General features: G+C 46.9%; 2 protein-coding genes across 2 annotated transcripts; both read left to right on the forward strand.

Moving 5' to 3' along the window:
• The first annotated feature begins 5,380 nt into the window (after positions 1-5,380).
• Positions 5,381-6,110, forward strand: LOC123399345 (basic leucine zipper 19-like). Its single transcript, XM_045093766.1, has one exon. The coding sequence runs from the start codon at positions 5,381-5,383 to the stop codon at positions 6,023-6,025; it is 645 nt and encodes a 214-aa protein (XP_044949701.1). The 3' UTR covers positions 6,026-6,110.
• A 4,112-nt stretch (positions 6,111-10,222) lies between these two features.
• LOC123453190 (acetyl-CoA carboxylase 1-like) lies at positions 10,223-17,898 on the forward strand. The gene is made up of 3 exons (XM_045129965.1): positions 10,223-11,022; positions 11,149-11,355; positions 11,464-17,898. Exons 1-3 carry the CDS (start codon positions 10,732-10,734, stop codon positions 17,719-17,721), a joined length of 6,756 nt encoding a protein of 2,251 aa, XP_044985900.1. The 5' UTR covers positions 10,223-10,731; the 3' UTR covers positions 17,722-17,898.
• Positions 17,899-18,754: the final 856 nt, after the last annotated feature.

Consider the following 18,754-nt stretch of genomic DNA (forward strand, 5'->3'; position numbering starts at 1 on the left):
CCATGTGCTTCAGGGAGTGGCATTGAGCCCGTTGGGCGTGTCTGATGATTCTTCATGAGAAGTTCATCATGTTTCTCAGCCTGAAGTAAAGTGTATATGAGCTCAGAATACTTTTTATATTTTTTTTGACGGTACTGCTGTTGTAGTACCCTCATCGAGGGGTGGAAAGTTCACAAGGTATTCTCAATAAGGTCTTCTTCAGAAATTGCTTGATTGCAAAACTGAAGTTTTGAGTTAACCTTGTGCACTGCAGAGTTATATGTTGCCACATATTTGAAGTCTTGGAACCTTATGAGCGACCATTCTCTCTGTGCTTCTGGCAGCATAACTGCTCTTTGTTGGTCATATCTCTCCTTGAGAGAGTTCCACAAAGCTAGTGGATCTTCTTCCATCAAATATTCCGACTTTAAATCCGGATGGAGATGGTGCCTTAAGAAACTTAAAGCTGTATATTTGGCTACCGTGGGGATTTCTCCGGCGCCTTCATCGGGTGTGGTGATAGTGAAACCGAGTTTATGGCTTTCGAGGGCTATCTTTGCATCCATAGCCCATGGTAAATAGTTACTACCATCTAGTTCAAGTTCATGAAATTCACGATGCATGACGCCAGCCATTTCCTGCATGGTATTTTCATGCATAATTTAGTTTTACTATGAGAGTAAAATATAAGTAACAACAAATGCTTTAATGAAGCAAAATTTGCAAGTATAGCTGATGCTTTATACTTATATGTGTAGACCTCATTTTATGTATATGGCACTTTGAAGATAGTCACCATTGCGGTGTAGATCTCACAATATTGGAGAGTATATTCTGGTTTTGACCAGTAGATGTTCATATGTCCATTACTTTTGTGTCCTACTACATTTTACAAAATCACGTTAAAGGTAATCATCTTGTCAAAAGACTGGATGTAGACCTCATAGCGAGAGTGGATAATCTGCAAATTATGCAGTAGATCACATAATTGCCTTGTGATTTGCAAAATAAATTCGAGGTAGTCACTTTAGTTCGTATATTTTGGGAGAGCACTCTCAGATAGTCATTTTGCCAACAGAATGGAGGCAAAATTTTGATCTTTTAGTGATGAGGATAATTTGCAAAGTGCAGTAGATGCCTCATCTATCTTGTAATCCCAAAATTCGAAAAAATGTTGTATTTAAGAATTTACATATTCTAAAAAAAATTGAAAAACGAATGTTGAGGCAATCATATAGAATATGTATACATAGTCTGAGACTTTATTTTCTTTGTAGACAATATATAGTCTAAATATATACAAACTTATAATACAACAATGACATAAAATAAACTAAGGTTCTACAAATACAATAATATATCACACTAAAAGAAAAGAAAACCAGGCTGCTATACAATATATTGGTGCTATGGGCTTTTTCTGATGGAAATGCCAAAAACACAAGCAGCCTCCTTTATTTATATATATATAAATATATTTTTCTTTTTTTTGGGATGTTGGCCTGTTAGGCCTTTTTGGGGGGAAGGAGGCCCAAGCCTGGCACCGACAGAGAGAGGAAAAAGGGGGTTCGGCCCAGTGCATCGACCAACAGAGGGAGGGAGGGGATAAGAGCAACCGAGCGAGACGCACGAGAGGAAACCCTCGGCGCCGCTACTCCCGTCCCCTCTTCTCGATCTGATCTGGAAACCAGAACGACACCCACCCTCTTCTCTCGCTCCCCCCTCTCCCTTTTCCCCATCTCACCACGCCGGCCTCATCTCCCCATGGCTGCAGCCGAAGCACCACCGGCCACCGCTGCTGCCACAAGGTGGCTCGATTCACAGGAGGGAGGGTCCTCCCGCGGGGTAGCCGGGGAGGTTGAGACCCGCCGGAGCCCACGAGCCGGAGCCCAGGCCGGGGCGGTTCCGTTCCAGGGCGGCCGCGAAGCGGCGGAGGATGCGACGGGATTCCGGCGGTGCGGTAGAAGGCGGCGGGGGCGGAGTTGGTGCTCGCGTGGCCGATGGTGGTGTAGACGACGAAGCCGCCTCCTCGATCTGCACGCTCGCGGCTGTGTTGAGGTCGAGGATGGGGGCGCTTGTCTCGTCCTCCGTCGCCGGAGCCGTGGGCTCTTTCTTCACAGCGGTGGTGAGCCACTACTGCTCCTCTTCCGTTGGCATCACTTCCCAATCCCCGCTTGGAACCGGTCCATAGCCAGGGGGAAGAAGTGTATCGGATCCTCGTCTGATGGAGTCGGCGTTGGGAGTTGAGGATGCAGGGGTGGAGCGGTCTCGCGTAGGCCGCGGTAGTACGGCGGTGTTGGCGGTGGAACCAGTCCGGCATCGAGGTCATCTTCCTCTCCCAGAAATGGCGCCGAAGGTCCAGCGAGAAGCCAGCCCATCGGAGGGGCGACAAAGGACGGCATAGGAGGGGCGACAAAGGACGGCGCTGGAGGCGCCGGTGCGACCATCTCCACGGGTACAGCCTGCGTTCTTGGTCCTGGTTGCTGCACTTGGGGTGCAGGGATGTGATGACCACGGAGACCATGGCGACCCCGAGGGAAACGGGACCGGGCACGTCGGCGTCTTGCGGATCGACGGATCTCGCCCCTAATGGAGCGAACAGAAGCAGACACAATGGCATGCAGGTTCATTCTTGCCATTGTTCTTACCTTCTCTTGTCCTTCTGTGATGGCTCTCTCTTTTCTCTCGGTAGAGACAGTGCTGATAACGTGTAAAGATGAGAAACGAAAGAAGTGTTGTGCGAATCTCTGTCTCTCTTTCATTGATCTGAAATATATATACAAGGTTTGGGACGCATGCGAAGAGGCGTCTGTACAAAAAGGCGCCTGTACGGACGGACGCGTCCGTACGACGTTTTAGACTAACTAGCAAAAGGGCCCGTGCGTTGCAACGGGAGAAAAAAATACCACACGCTTTTAATCTTTTTATAATCATTTTTATTTATTAAAATAATAAGCTAACTAACTAATGTAGTCAGTCCTATCCTATTTTGTTGAGAAATCAACCCGTCCATTGTTAATTCCACCATGATGAGAAATTGAGCGGGACAAGCAAAGCAAAACAAAGAGGCTACGTGAATTGATCAATGGACTGTTATCTTATTTCCATCATGGGGTAGAGAATGTGGGATCAGATGAAAAACTGAAGGTGGTGTTCCATTCTCTCTCTCTACAACAATGCAATCTTACATTCAATACATTTATTCATCAACAAACAAATTCCCACAAAACAAAATTTCTTGTCGGTGCTCGGCACACGGTTGGCGGCATGGGGAGGGGATTTCACCAGATGATGAGTTCCTGCCGGAGGAGGGGATACGATGAGGGGAGCAAGGGTTAGGCGCCTCTATCTGGCCATAAGGAGTCGTCGTTGCCGCGCCATAACCTCGGAGTTCCCCGTGTGAGGCATGGAGGCCCGCCTCCACGTGCAAGTACTTCGCTCTGCCGCGCCTTATCCGCGCGTCGCCGCCGTTCTGCATCGAGCAGACGCATCATCCCAAGTCGCTGTAGCTGTCGCGTTGATTTGATCCAGAAGCTGTGCTCGAGCGCCGAAACGGGGGCAGCAAGCGGACAGAGGTACGACCGCGGAGGCGGGTGGGTTGAGATCGACATCAGTGGTGGTTGAGGTCGGCCGTGGCGGCGAGTGGTGTGGCAGCGGCCTGGGCACAGACCAGGGTGGACCAGGGTCGACGCGATGCGCTCGAGCGCCGCAACGGGGGCAGTGAGTGGGAGAGGTACAACCGTGTAGGCGGGTGGGTTGAGATCGGCAGAGGTGGCGGTTGAGGTCGGCCGCGGCGGCGAGTGGTGTGGCGGCGGCCTGGGCACAGGCCAGGGTGGCCCAGGGTCGACGGGAGGAGGCGATGCGTACGAGTATAATTTTTGCAGTGAATCGTTTTTTCCTTTTGCGTTGCAGATAAATGATGGAGCGCGGGTTGAATAACAAAAATTTCAAGGGCTTTTTTATAAAAATGTCGTGGTGGGTTTTCCGACGGAAGCAATAGCCACTTTATCTCTACTACTACTATTAAAGGGGGATTTGTCGTCGTCGTGATGGTTCGACCTCGTGCGATCCCCCTCCCCCCGCTAGCCTTCCACCGATTTTTTTCCAACCCTCCATAAACGAGGTGATTAAATAAAAAAATCAACCGGTTCAATAAAAAGCCCCTCTAACGCAATTGTTTTCGTTAAGGAAATGCTAACCCCCTTCCCCACCCCCGCTTCCTCTCACCCCGCACGTCGCCATCCAGCAAACCGCTCCCGCACCCGCCTCCTCTTCACGGCGCGAGCCGCTTGGCGCTCCTGCACCCGCCGCTCAGCAAGGCCGTCCCTTAACATTGCCCTGCCCGGCCGCACCCGTCACCCAGGCCCATCGCCAGCCCCTTCGCCCCTGACGCCACCCCTCCTTCACGCCGCCCCTTCACTCCCGACGTCGGCTGCCCCTTCACGCCTCTTTCCCCTCAGCCCCTCCACTCCCGACGCCAGCAGGTGGGGAAGGAGTGAGACGATCTTCCTCCATCCAGGCGAGCCTCGCGAGAGATTCCGTCGCATGTGTGATCAATCTGAGGTGAGGCTGGCCAGTGAACCGATACTGGAGGGGATCGACCCGAGGTAACGCGCACGAGGATGCAGTGCACGACATGATCTTGCCCATAGCAGATGTGCGACGTCTCCTCTTCCCCGACGACGACGGTTCGCCTCCGCCCCCGACCTCGCCGCCTCCCCTCCTCCCGCTCGCCTACCATCCCCCAGCAACAAGAAGGAGTAGCAGGTGCCCCCGTCTCGAGCTCGCCGAGGGCACCGTCCTCCAGCCCAAGATTTCTGCTACTGCTCCTCCTCATATTTGTCAACGGCTGTTCCAAGCAGTAACGTAATCTCATCTCTCACATCCTCTCCTTTGTGATCTGCATTCCTGACGGATTGATTGGTTTATGTATGTATCTATGTTGATGTGTATGTCTGATTCGTGATTTGTGTTGCTACTTTGTCCCCTCTCTCTATAAGTTAGGATTGCATATTTTGACATTGGTAATCAGGAAATTTTGACCTTATTTGTAGTACAGGAAGGCTCCAAGATAATGCCTCTCTTGGAAAATAGATCCAAAATTTGGTTCAAAATAAGATGGTTTGTAATTCCAACGAATACTAAATGTGCCTAATAGTAATCTGTTTTTCTAGGTGATTTAGACTAAAGGATTTGGAGATGTCTGATGCGGATGCTTCGCCGCAACTACTTCCATTGCTAGATGAAATCGTTGGTGTTCATCGCTCCAAAATTTTGTTTTTTAAGAAGAAACTTATTTTTTTCAGTGACAAGATGGGCGCCTGGGGCGGCTCCTCTGTTCTGCTGTGCTCTGTTTGCAAGTCTTCGTGGCAGGTGCTAGCCCCCTGCGGCAAGGCCAGCCATGGACGACGGAGACATCGACTTCTCCAACCCGGAGACGTACCTATGCGAGGCCATGGGCAACGACCCGCCCGCTAGCTGTTCCATGGGAAGCTATTTTGACGACATCCTCAACAGCGACGCCGACCACCTCGCGTGCACACACACCCACACATGCAACCCGCCCGTCCACGACCTCGCGCACCACACCCATACCTGCGTCCACGTCCACACCAAGATCCTCTCTGCCTCTAACGACGATGCCGAGTCACCACCGGACGCCAAGAAGCAACGCCCCTCAGGCAACCGCGCCGCCATCACGAAGTACCACAAGAAGAAGAAGGCCCACACCATGCTGCTCGAGGAGGAGGTGGCTCACCTCAAGGCTATGAACGAGCAGCTTGTCAAGAAGCTCCAGGGCCACTCCGCACTCGAGGCCAAGGTGGCCAGGCTCCGCTGCATGCTTGTTGATATCAGAAGAAGGATCGAAGGGGAGATTGGCACTTTCCCTTACCAGCGGTCGGTGAAAAGCAATGAGTTTGTCGACCAGGGGAGCTTTCTCGGTGGTGCACGGGTTATGAATTCCTGCGATTTCAGATGCAACGATCAGTTGTACTGCAATCTAGGAATGCAGCAGGACAGGACAATGACGACGATGGTGTTATGAGTGTTGGTCAGGTTTTGGGGCAAGGTGCCGGTGACTCTATGGGTTGTGTAAAATCAGGATCTTTAAACCCCCCAGGCTGTCGTGGGGGCCAAATGTTGTAAACAGCGCGAGGTTAGTTATGCTTCTCTTTTGCCATTTCTCTACATCTAGAAACATCAATTTACTTTGTGTGAATTTCAGTATGTTCAAACTCTGAACAAGTGTGCAAATGGGCAGATTTTGATTTGGCTACTTGGTGTCTTGGTTGTTTTGGCTTAACTATAGGGTCCTCGCCTTTATGTTATCTACCTATATAGCCAGTGATATGTCTCTAGCTGGGTGTGTGATGCTTTTCTTAAGGCCCCCGATGGATTAGCAGTGCGGTTCATGTGCAGACTGTACTTGGCTGCTTGCTTAATTTTTCAGTTATCACAGACTGACTCGGACAAACAATAATTATGCATTTCCATTTATATTTCTGATCATAGTCATGTGTGGTGCCAGTTGATATTGAAAGTCTGAAACTTCAAGCACATAGTTTAGATTGTTTCATAGCAATAACCTGCACTTGCTTGTTTTTATAAAATCAGCACCAATGGTTTTTCGTTTAGGTTGCTAGAAATGTTCCAGCTACTCCCTCCGTTCACAAATATAAGGAAGTTCTATAACTTTTTTCTGAGTCGGATGTATATAGACACATTTTAGTATATTTGTTCACTTATCTCAGTCTGTATGTAGTCCATATTGAAATATCTGAAACGTCTTATATTTGTGAACAAAGGGAGTACGTTACTATTTCTCTCACAAACATTCCTGCTGCCACATGTGCACTATTTTCAGTATGTACTACATTTCCCAAAATCATAATTCCTATGATTCAAGGTTTTTGGATAAAGTACAGAAAGTTTTTGGTGTAGCAGCACCTCCAAGTTGTGTGTTATTATGAAGAGTTCTTTCTTCCAGGTGCTTAATATTAGCATCACTAGGATCCGCTATCGTCGATCTAGGAATCTGGTACTCCCGATCTAGCAGGCCATCGCGCTCCATCGACATTGATCTCGATCGGCAGCGCACCTCCCAACCACAACCTTGCTGATTCTGTAGCTTTCCTTGGTAAGAATAAAGCACACTCATCTTTGCATAATTTTCGAATAGTTGAGTTTGTAATGGACATGACCAAGTGCGGCCACACGGCTGACTAAATAGTATTTTTGCAATGTCTTGGACTGTTATTTATACTAAATTTTCATTTGTATTGGTCTGAATAAAAATGCCATGGTTGCATTTTTGTTTTATATGTGTTGTGGTTTCACTGTTTTTTAATTATACAAATATACATGGCTCAAGCATTGAGACTTGAGAATATTAAATGCACAAATTGTTGAAAGAGCACATACATCCACTAAGACCGTTGTAGCTTTCCATATGCCACTGATTAATACATTAATTGCACTAGATACTCCGTCCTCTAATTGTATTAGTGATGCCATGTACATATATGTAACTGAGAGAAAATAGGACTTTGTAAATGTAACACTATTATTATTTTGACGTGTCTTGTAGAGAAGTTTTGTCAAGATTAGTATAGTAGTCTGTATCATGGAATGCCCATCATTGGTGGTCATAAAATGCTTACTTTAAGATTACTACAGTAGACTTCACTCTCCTTCCTTCTGGCTGAACTTGAAATTGTAAAATATATTTATTCATGGTGGTCATAGGAGGAGGACTCTTGCATACCGTGGAAAATTTGACCTACTCGTGACCACAAAATATATTTATTGTGGTTCAGGTTTACTCCAACCCTTGTCTCATGATAGAGGGCCTGGAGGCTGAGCCGATGGTCGATGGTTAAGCAAATGTGTTGCAGAGCCATGTCACAGAGGAGGCGATAGATGGAGATGAAGAACTTTGTAGCTGCCTTGCCATTCTATCATTTTTCGCGGCACCTATTTTTGGTGTTCAGTAAAGTAATTTCCCTCCTATGTTTTCTTGTATGTTTTACGCATTATTATGTTTTAGTTTGCGGGGAGAAAATGGACATACAATCTTTCAGTTTGTGGATGGAAAATAGCGATATCAGATGAAAAGCACTTTGTCAAGGTATGTAATCGATTTTTATTGCTTCACTTCGAGATTGACTGTTATAACTTGGTTCATTTGCATTGACAAATGTCATATTTGTTCACAAGAAATATGGCAAGCTATGAAGTCTAAGCGTAAATGAACTTTTATATTAATATTATAGTTTATTAATATTCTATGCAGTATGTATGCAAAGTTGCAAAGTAATTCTTTCAAGTATGCGTATTTAATCATGAATTAAGAACAATTTTTTGCAGAGTTACATATAATCTTGATTTACCGTGAATAGGGGGTCCATTACTTTCTGATACTGATCCATCAAAGTAGATAGGATTGTACCGTGTCTAACATATGCATAAAAAATTGTAGATTCAGAAAATGGGAACAAAATATATTTGCTGGTACGAGAATTAGAATTGAGATTATGTATAAAATATTATCATGGAATCTTTGTCCCATTGTATCATCTCAAGTGTTGTTTCTTTATATTAGGTTTTTGGGGGTTCATGACATGGTTTATGGTACCCCATTTAACATAAGAGTGCTTTTAGGTAGAACCTACGAAATTACCTGACATTTTTCTAGGTAGAACCTAAGAAATTACATGACATTTTTCTGGGAGAAATACAGTGACCTTCACGAAGAAGGGTTTCCCCCCGCTTTGTATTACAAAGAAACTACTCAATACAGCCAACGATAGGTGCTAGGGCGGAAGCAGCACAGTCACATCCAAAAGAAAATAAAGAGATAAAACAAAAGAAATAAATGCTGACAACGGCGGGTCGACAGAAACAAAGAAGCTCGGAGACCACTGCGTCCACCGAAGATCTCGTACCAAGCTTCAAGGCTCCGAAGCGTCGGTACCAATCAACACCTCAAGAAGTACCGCGACGATGACGACGCTGCTGCCAAGGGTTTCCCCTGGTACACGACAAGGCGATAAGAAGGGTAGCCCCCGACGTCCTCCAGGAAGGTCTGGCGGCACCCACAGGTGCCACCACGTCGGTGTCGGCCAGGTCGACATAGGTTTCCTCCGATCCCAACCTTCACCTCGGATGCTCCGGAGCCTGCCACCAAACCGAGCACCATCTTGCCCCAACGCGGTCTTGAAGCCTCCACGCCGTCTCACCACGACAATGCGAAGTGAGGCCTTCACAAACACTAATCTAGAATTTGAGTATGTGTCTTCCTTTTACTTGTGGCTGCATTATAACCATAAGCCATTGTTTCATTGCCACAAGTGGTGGTAATACATGCATCTCTATGTCAATCGAGAAAATGCAAATGATCAGATTAGTCTGCAAGTTTCTATAATTGAACCCAACTTGTTGTATTTCAATTTTTCCCACAAGCTGTGAGCTGTAATGTTGATCATGTTAGTTGGCAGCCGTTTAGGATGGAAGTAACATAATTTATATTCCATCATAAATTTCAGTCTGGTGCTGCATTTTAGGTTCAGGTTGAGGCGAAAAAATTGCCATTCTTTCATAGCGCAGCGAAGAGCACAACCCTGACTCCTTCATATCGCAGTTTATTTATCTTTTAGGTCATGTTCAGTTTTTTAACACGGTAGGATTATGGGTTTGAGGCTATCGTGAGTGTGAGCATTCGTAGTGGAGTTGCACAATTATTTATCTTTGGAAGTGGAAATATTAGTTATGTGGTCATGTACATTACTAATGATACCCATGTTTTAGAATGAATCATGAAGATAAATATGTTAGCCCAAAATTTGACCATGGGTCGCCTTGATTTTGTTTAACTTTTAGGTACGTAAGATGATATTTATCGCAACACACTCATGAACGGGTGTGGCGTACACATTGTGAATTACATGATGTTTTGTTTAATATCTTTATATGTCAGAAAACTAAATGATGTTTTGATCAATATCTTAATATCAAAGTTTGTTTTTTATGTTTTAGTTTGTTATCCCGTGGCAACGTACGGGATAACTGACTAATCACGTCTTAATGACGGTTTGCTAATTGACGGTCCAGATTTAGTCCTTTAAAATCACGGAGGCCTAGTTTGGCAGCTCAGCAGATCCTGAGATTTTCAGGACCCGGTGAACTGCCGAACAGGTCTTATTGAATGACTAGTGGGTCCTGGTCTTCTAGATGGGGAGGGGAGTCGTCGTCGTCTTCTCGTGTCCAAGCTGCCACCCCCTCTCCATGGATGCGTTGCGCCTCCCCTCTCCGCTCTGCTCCGCGGTGGACGGGCGCGCAGGCGCAGCCACCCATCCAAGCCCCTTTCCCCTTCCGATCTTCCTCCCCCCTTTCCCCTGCGGCGCGCGCGGAAGGCAGGCAGGCATTCCGTCGAACGCCTCCGGTGCGCACCCACCCTCCCCCCACCACTTGCGCGCTCGAGTCGGTCCCGTCATCAACCTCTCCTCTCTTCGGAGCAGGACTTCCTCCCGTGATCAACCGTCTCCGCTTCTCCACCTCCGTGTGGGCTTCAAATCGTGTTCGACTCAGCTACTCCCCCGCGACATATACAAGCAGCACAGCAGGCACCACCAGCTTACCAAACCAGTTTCGATTCCGTCGGATCGGATTTCAGGCTTTCAGGCGCGGAGGCGAGGTCATCGCCTGCCGTCTCCGAAGGTTAGTTATTATTAGTTAAAGTCAGAGGGGGCAGCGATGGCGGAGTCCGACCAGATCAGCGAGCTCTGCAAGGCGCTCGGGGGCGACTCGCCGATACGCAGCGTGCTGGTCGCCAACAATGGGATGGCCGCCGTCAAGTTCATGCGCAGCATCCGCGCCTGGGCGTCCGAGACCTTCGGGACCGACAAGGCCATCCTCCTGGTGGCCATGGCGACCCCGGAGGACCTCCGGGCCAATGCCGAGCACGTACGGATCGCCGACCAGTTCCTCGAGGTCCCCGGTGGAACCAACAACAACAACTATGCAAATGTGCAGCTCATCGTCGAGGTCAGCGCGATTCATCCATCATCCATCTCCTGCTTTTATATCATCCATGTTCATTGTGCTTGATTGATACTACTTGACTAGTTACTAAATGTTTGTTCGTGATTCACCTGTGATGTCATGACACAGATAGCGGAGAGGACTCGGGTTTCCGCAGTTTGGCCTGGCTGGGGTCATGCTTCTGAGGACCCAGAGCTTCCAGATGCCCTCAAGGAAAAGGGGATAATCTTTCTTGGGCCACCATCGGCCGCCATGGCCGCACTAGGTGATAAGATCGGTTCCTCTCTTATCGCACAGGCAGCAGGAGTTCCAACTCTTCCATGGAGTGGCTCACATGTATGTATGCGTGCCTTCTCCTATTTCCTTGATATATAAGTGTGTGTTTTTCTCCCTCGCCTTATATACATATGTTGCTTAAAACTAAATCCAAACGTCGTGCTCTAGGTGAAAGTTCCACAGGAAACCTGCCACGCGATACCTGAGGAGATCTATAAGAAGGCTTGTGTTTCAACCACAGAGGAAGCAGTGGCTAGTTGTCAAGTGGTGGGGTATCCTGCAATGATCAAGGCATCATGGGGCGGTGGTGGTAAAGGAATAAGGAAGGTGCACAACGACGATGAGGTGAGAGCCTTGTTTAAGCAGGTGCAAGGAGAAGTCCCTGGATCGCCTATATTTGTTATGAAGGTGGCGTCTCAGAGCCGACATCTAGAGGTTCAGTTGCTCTGTGACAAACACGGCAACGTAGCAGCGCTGCACAGCCGGGACTGTAGTGTTCAGAGGAGGCACCAAAAGATTATTGAAGAGGGACCAATCACAGTTGCTCCTCCAGAAAAGGTTAGAGAGCTTGAGCAGGCAGCAAGGCGGCTTGCTAAATGTGTGCAATATCAGGGTGCTGCTACCGTGGAATATCTGTACAGCATGGAAACGGGTGAATACTATTTCCTGGAGCTTAATCCAAGATTGCAGGTAGAACACCCTGTGACAGAATGGATTGCTGGAATAAACCTACCTGCAGCTCAAGTTGCGGTAGGAATGGGCATACCCCTCTACAACATCCCAGAGATTAGACGCTTTTATGGAATGGAACATGGAGGTGGCTATCACAGCTGGAAAGATATATCAGCTGTTGCAGCTAAATTTGACTTGGACAAAGCTCAGTCTGTAAGGCCAATGGGTCACTGTGTAGCAGTTCGAGTTACTAGCGAGGATCCAGATGATGGGTTTAAGCCTACTGGTGGAAGAGTGGAGGAGCTAAACTTTAAAAGTAAACCCAATGTTTGGGCCTATTTCTCGGTTAAGTCTGGAGGGGCAATTCACGAGTTTTCTGATTCTCAGTTTGGTCATGTTTTTGCTTTTGGGGAATCTAGGTCGTTGGCAATAGCCAATATGGTACTTGGGTTAAAAGAGATCCAGATTCGTGGAGAGATACGCACCAATGTTGATTACACGGTGGATCTCTTGAATGCCACAGAATACCGAGAAAATAAGATCCACACTGGTTGGCTCGACAGCAGAATAGCTATGCGCGTCAGAGCAGAGAGGCCACCATGGTACCTTTCAGTTGTTGCTGGAGCTCTATATGAAGCATCAAGCAGGAGCTCGAGTGTTGTAACCGACTATGTCAGTTATCTCAGTAAAGGTCAGATACCTCCAAGGCACATCTCTCTTGTCAATTTGACTGTAGCACTAAATATAGATGGGATCAAATATACGGTTAAGACAGTAAGAGGTGGACCCGGTAGCTACAGATTAAGAATCAATGAATCAGAGATTGAAGCAGAGATGCATTCGCTGCGTGATGGCGGGCTCTTAATGCAGTTGGATGGAAACAGTCATGTAATTTACGCAGAGACAGAGGGTGCTGGTACACGCCTTCTAATCAATGGCAGAACATGCTTATTACAGAAAGAGCATGATCCTTCCAAGCTGTTGGCTGATACACCGTGCAAACTTCTTCGTTTTTTGGTCCGGGATGGTTCTCATGTGGTTGCTGATACACCATATGCTGAGGTGGAGGTCATGAAGATGTGCATGCCGCTGTTGCTACCGGCCTCTGGCATCATTCAGTTTGTCATGCCTGAGGGTCAGGCCATGCAGGTGAGTGACCTGATAGCAAGGTTGGATCTTGATGACCCGTCTTCTGTAAGGAGAGCTGAACCATTTCATGGCACCTTCCCAAAGCTTGGACCTTCTACTGCTATTTCTGGCAAAGTTCACCAAAAGTTTGCTGCAAGTGTGAATTCTGCTCACATGATCCTTGCAGGATATGAACATAATATCAATCATGTTGTACAAGGTTTGCTAAACTGCCTAGACAGCCCTGAGCTCCCTTTTCTTCGGTGGCAAGAACTCATGTCCGTTTTGGCAACACGACTCCCAAAAGATCTTAGGAATGAGTTGGATGGTATGTACAAGGAGTATGAGTTGAAGGCTGACTTCCAGAAGGGCAAGGATTTCCCTGCCAAGTTGATAAGGGAAGCCATCGAGGCAAATCTTGCATACTGTTCTGAGAAAGATAGAATTACTAATGAGAGGCTTATAGAACCACTTATGAGCCTGGTCAAGTCATATGAGGGTGGAAGAGAAAGCCATGCTTGCGTTGTTGTCAAATCTCTGTTTGAGGAGTATTTATCTGTTGAAGAACTGTTCAGTGGTGGCATTCAGTCTGATGTGATAGAACGTCTACGACTTCAACATGCAAAAGACCTTGAGAAGGTTGTCCATATTGTGTTCTCCCATCAGGGTGTGAAAAATAAAAATGAATTGATACTAGAGCTTATGGATGGATTGGTCTATCCAAATCCATCCGCTTACAGGGGCCAGTTGGTTCGCTTTTCTGCTTTGAACCATACAGCATACTCTGGGCTGGCACTTAAAGCAAGTCAACTTCTTGAGCAAACCAAATTGAGCGAACTCCGCACCCGCATATCAAGAAGCCTTTCAGAGCTGGAGATGTTTACTGAGGAAGGAGAGTGGGTTTCAACACCTAGGAGGAATATGGCCATCAATGAAAGGATGGAAGATTTAGTATGTGCCCCAGTTGCAGTTGAAGACGCCCTTGTGGCTTTGTTCGATCACAGTGATCCTACTCTTCAGCGGAGAGTAGTCGAGACATACATACGAAGATTGTATCAGCATTGCCTTGTAAAGGGCAGTGTCCAGATGCAATGGCACAGGTCTGGTCTAATTGCATTATGGGAATTCTCTGAAGAGAATATTGAACAAAGAAATGGGCAATCTGTGACACTTCTAAAGCAACAAGTAGAGAATCCTATGGGCAAGCGATGGGGTGTGATGATTGTAATCAAGTCTCTTCAGTTTCTGTCAACTGCGATTGAAGTTGCATTGAAGGAGACTTCACATTACAGAGCAGGTGCTGGAAGTGTCTCAGATGGTAATCCTATAAATTCTAACCGTGGCAATATTCTGCATATTGCTTTGGTTGGTATCAACAATCAGATGAGCACTCTTCAAGACAGTGGTGATGAGGATCAAGCGCAAGAAAGGATTAACAAGCTTTCCAAGATTCTGGAGGATAAGACTACAACATCACATCTCAATGGTGCTGGTTTTAGGGTTGTCAGCTGCATTATCCAAAGAGATGAAGGGCGTCCACCAATGCGCCACTCCTTCCAATGGTCATTTGACAAGCTATATTATGAGGAGGACCCGATGCTCCGTCATGTGGAACCTCCTTTGTCCACATTTCTTGAATTGGATAAAGTGAATTTAGAAGGTTACAGTGACGCGAAATACACCCCATCACGTGATCGCCAGTGGCACATCTACACACTAGAAAAGAACAATAAAGATCCAAGATCAAATGACCAAAGGATGTTTCTTCGTACCATAGTCAGACAGCCAAGTGTGACCAATGGTTTTTCATTTGGAAATATTGACAATGAAGTATGCCGTGCTCAAGCCTCATCATCATTCATATCTAACAGCATACTCAGATCATTGATGGCAGCACTGGAGGAAATAGAGTTACATGCTCACAATGAGGCTGTGAGGTCAGGCCACTCCCATATGTATATGTGCATACTGGGAGAGCAGCGGTTGTTTGATCTAATTCCAGTTTCACGGAGGACGGGTGAAATTGGCCAAGACGAGGAGACAGCATGCACACTTTTGAAGCATATGGCTACGAATATACATGAACATGTTGGTGTCAGGATGCATCGCCTTTCCGTGTGCCAGTGGGAAGTGAAGCTATGGTTAGATTGTGATGGGCAAGCTAATGGTGCTTGGAGAGTTGTTGTTACCATTGTAACTGGGCATTCCTGCACTGTTGATATTTACCGAGAAGTGGAGGACTCCAATACACATGAGCTTTTCTACCGCTCCGCCACACCCACAGCTGGTCCTTTGCATGGCATTCCATTGCATAAGCCATATAAACCTTTGGATGCTCTTGACCGGAAGCGTAATGCTGCTAGGAAAAATGAAACTACATACTGCTATGATTTCCCATTGGCATTTGAAAAAGCATTGAAGGAATCCTGGAAATCTGGTATTTCACATGTTGCACAAGCTAACGGGCACAATCAGGGGTATGCTCAAGTGACAGAGCTTATGTTTGCTGATTCAACTGGATCATGGGGTACTCCTTTGATTCCCGTTGTGCGTCCTCCAGGTATGAATGATATTGGAACTGTTGCTTGGAACATGAATCTCTCCACACCAGAATTTCCAGACGGCCGGGAGATTATAGTTGTTGCAAATGACGTGACATTTAAAGCTGGTTCTTTTGGTCCTAGAGAAGATGCATTCTTCGATGCTGTTACCAATCTTGCTTGTGAGAGGAAAATTCCTCTAATCTACTTGGCAGCAACTTCTGGTGCTAGGCTCGGTGTAGCAGATGAAATAAAGGCATGCTTCCATGTTGGATGGTCTGATGATGAGAGCCCTGAACGCGGTTTTCATTATATTTACCTCATGGAACAAGATTATTCACGTCTAAGATCTTCGGTTATAGCCCATGAGCTAAAGCTGGAAAGTGGAGAAACCAGATGGGTTGTTGATACCATTGTTGGGAAAGAGGACGGACTCGGTTGTGAGAATCTACATGGAAGTGGTGCCATTGCCAGTGCCTACTCTAAGGCATACAGAGAGATATTTACTCTGACATTTGTGACTGGAAAAGCTGTTGGAATTGGGGCTTATCTTGCTCGGATAGGGATGCGGTGTATACAGCGTCTTGATCAGCCAATTATTTTAACTGGGTTTTCTCCGCTGAACAAGCTCCTGGGCCGGGAGGTTTATAGCTCTCAATTGCAACTGGGTGGCCCCAAAATCATGGCTGCAAACGGAGTTGCGCATCTTACTGTGTCAGATGATCTTGAAGGTGTTTCTGCTATCTTGAAGTGGCTCAGCTACGTACCTGCGTATGTCGGCGGTCCTCTTCCTATTCTGACACCTCTTGATCCACTGGAGAGACCTGTAACGTATTTCCCAGAGAATTCATGTGATGCCCGTGCAGCCATCTGTGGCGTTCAGGATGACACTCAAGGAGGCAAGTGGTTGGGTGGTATGTTTGACAGAGAAAGCTTTGTGGAAACATTAGGGGGGTGGGCGAAAACAGTTATTACCGGAAGGGCAAAGCTGGGTGGGATTCCAGTCGGTGTCATAGCTGTGGAAACCGAGACAATGATGCAAGTGACCCCCGCTGATCCTGGTCAGCTTGATTCTGCGGAGCGTCTGGTTTCTCAAGCAGGGCAGGTGTGGTTCCCAGATTCGGCCGCGAAAACAGCCCAGGCACTGCTGGATTTCAACCATGAAGAGCTCCCATTGTTCATACTTGCTAACTGGAGAGGCTTTTCTGGTGGCCAAAGGGATCTGTTTGAAGGAATCCTTCAGGCCGGTTCCATGATTGTTGAAAATCTGAGGACATATAAGCAGCCTGCTTTTGTGTATATACCAAAGGCTGGAGAGCTGCGTGGGGGTGCATGGGTCGTCGTGGACAGCAAGGTCAATCCTGAGCACATTGAGATGTATGCCGAGAGTAGTGCAAAAGGGAATGTCCTTGAGCCAAAGGCGCTAATTGAGATCAAATTTAAGCCAAACGAAATCGAAGAGAGCATGCTAAGGCTTGACCCTCAGTTGGCCAGACTCAATGCTAGACTCCTCAAAGAAATCAAGGTAGGTACGTCGGAAGCGGAGGCTGTCAGGATCAGGAGTACGATGGCCGCTCGGAGGAAGCAGCTGATGCCTATATACACTCAGGTTGCTACCCGGTTTGCTGAACTGCACGACACCACTTCCAGAATGGTTGCCAAAAGTGTGCTCAGCAAGGTGGTGGACTGGGAGGAGTCCCGGGCCTTCTTCTACAGGAGGTTGCGAAGGAGGGTTGCTGAGGATTCACTTGCCAAACAAGTTAGAGAAGCCGCTGGAGAGCAGATGATGCCTACTCACGGATCGGCGTTGGAGCGTATCAAGGAATGGTATGTGGCTTCTCAAGGACAGGGAGATGGCGAGAAGTGGAACGACGACGAAGCTTTCTTCGCCTGGAAAGACGATTCTAGCAACTACGACAAGCATCTCGAGGAGTTGAAAGCTGAACGGGTATCCAGGCTGTTGTCGCAACTTGCTGAAAGCTCCGACGTGAAGGCCTTGCCGAATGGCCTCTCGCTCCTCCTTGGCAAAATGAATCCTTCAAAGAGGGAGCAGGTTATCAATGGCCTCAGGCAGCTTCTTGGTTGATGGCATATATAAACAAACCATGTGCGTCTTTGGTAGTGGACTGGAAAGTAGGCCTATGTACATAATACTTAGCTGCTTTAACCTTGACTTGTAGTTTGTAAATTGTTTGGCCTGTCTGCCAATGTATGTTACACAGCCAGCTTGAGGCAATAGAAATAAGAATGGTTATATGATAAAGATGATATTTATTATGTTTCTAAGTTTTTGTCGCTCCTTTACCTACCTAATGATAGTTTCATCCTCAATACCAATATTGGTGGGTGTGATATTTATGTTTTTGAGTTGATGTCTCAGTACCAATAGTCTATACTAATGACCATTTACACACCAAAAACTGTACCTTTTTTGTTTAGTTCGTTATGGAACTGTTTCCTGAATCCTGATGTAGTATTATAAAAACACCGTGAAAATGGCATGACAATTACTCGCATAATACGATTTTCCCTAATTTCTTTGCCCCCGCCGTAACCCAAAGACCGGCCTCATCCACAATATGCTTTAGGAGGCTTCGCGGCCGTTCATTTTTATGGCGGAACACTCTAGCATTCCTGTCATTCACACAACATCAGCATGGTTAGAGAAGCCATGATGCGTCGATCAGGGCTGCTCGAATTGGTTCGCCTATTTCACCACTCCAAAAGAGACTCCACAAGGTGCCAGTCATTTGTGTTCATGTGTACCAGACCATATTTAACAATGATCAAATGGCAAAGCCTAATAGTGAAACGGCATTTCACGAAGAGGTGGATGCCCGTCTCCTATTCCCGATTGCAGAGGGAGCATAGCCACAGTTTGTCCACCCACGCTGTGCAAGCCGATCAGCGGTCCAAATCCTATCTTGCAGGCATAGTTTTAAATAGCCCGCTATAACCCCGCTATAGCCTCGCTATAGCCTTTTCAGCAGGGTGTCGCTAAATGGTATCATGTACAAATATGCAGTTATAGCCCGCTATAGCTCCGCTATAGCTGATTTAGAGGCTCGTCGCTATTTGCCGTAGCCCGCTATTTAAAACATTGCTTGCAGGGCAAGCCA

The sequence above is a fragment of the Hordeum vulgare genome, chromosome 5H, assembly GCF_904849725.1.
Source record: "Hordeum vulgare subsp. vulgare chromosome 5H, MorexV3_pseudomolecules_assembly, whole genome shotgun sequence".
Classification (NCBI taxonomy): Eukaryota; Viridiplantae; Streptophyta; class Magnoliopsida; order Poales; family Poaceae; genus Hordeum; species Hordeum vulgare.

Coding starts and splice junctions, on each gene's coding strand:
- LOC123399345 (XM_045093766.1), top strand. CDS start 5,381: ATGGACGACGGAGACATCGACTTCTCCAACCCGGAGACGTACCTATGC.
- LOC123453190 (XM_045129965.1), top strand. CDS start 10,732: ATGGCGGAGTCCGACCAGATCAGCGAGCTCTGCAAGGCGCTCGGGGGC. Junction 11,023..11,148: donor ATGTGCAGCTCATCGTCGAG/GTCAGCGCGATT, acceptor GTCATGACACAG/ATAGCGGAGAGGACTCGGGT. Junction 11,356..11,463: donor TTCCATGGAGTGGCTCACAT/GTATGTATGCGT, acceptor GTCGTGCTCTAG/GTGAAAGTTCCACAGGAAAC.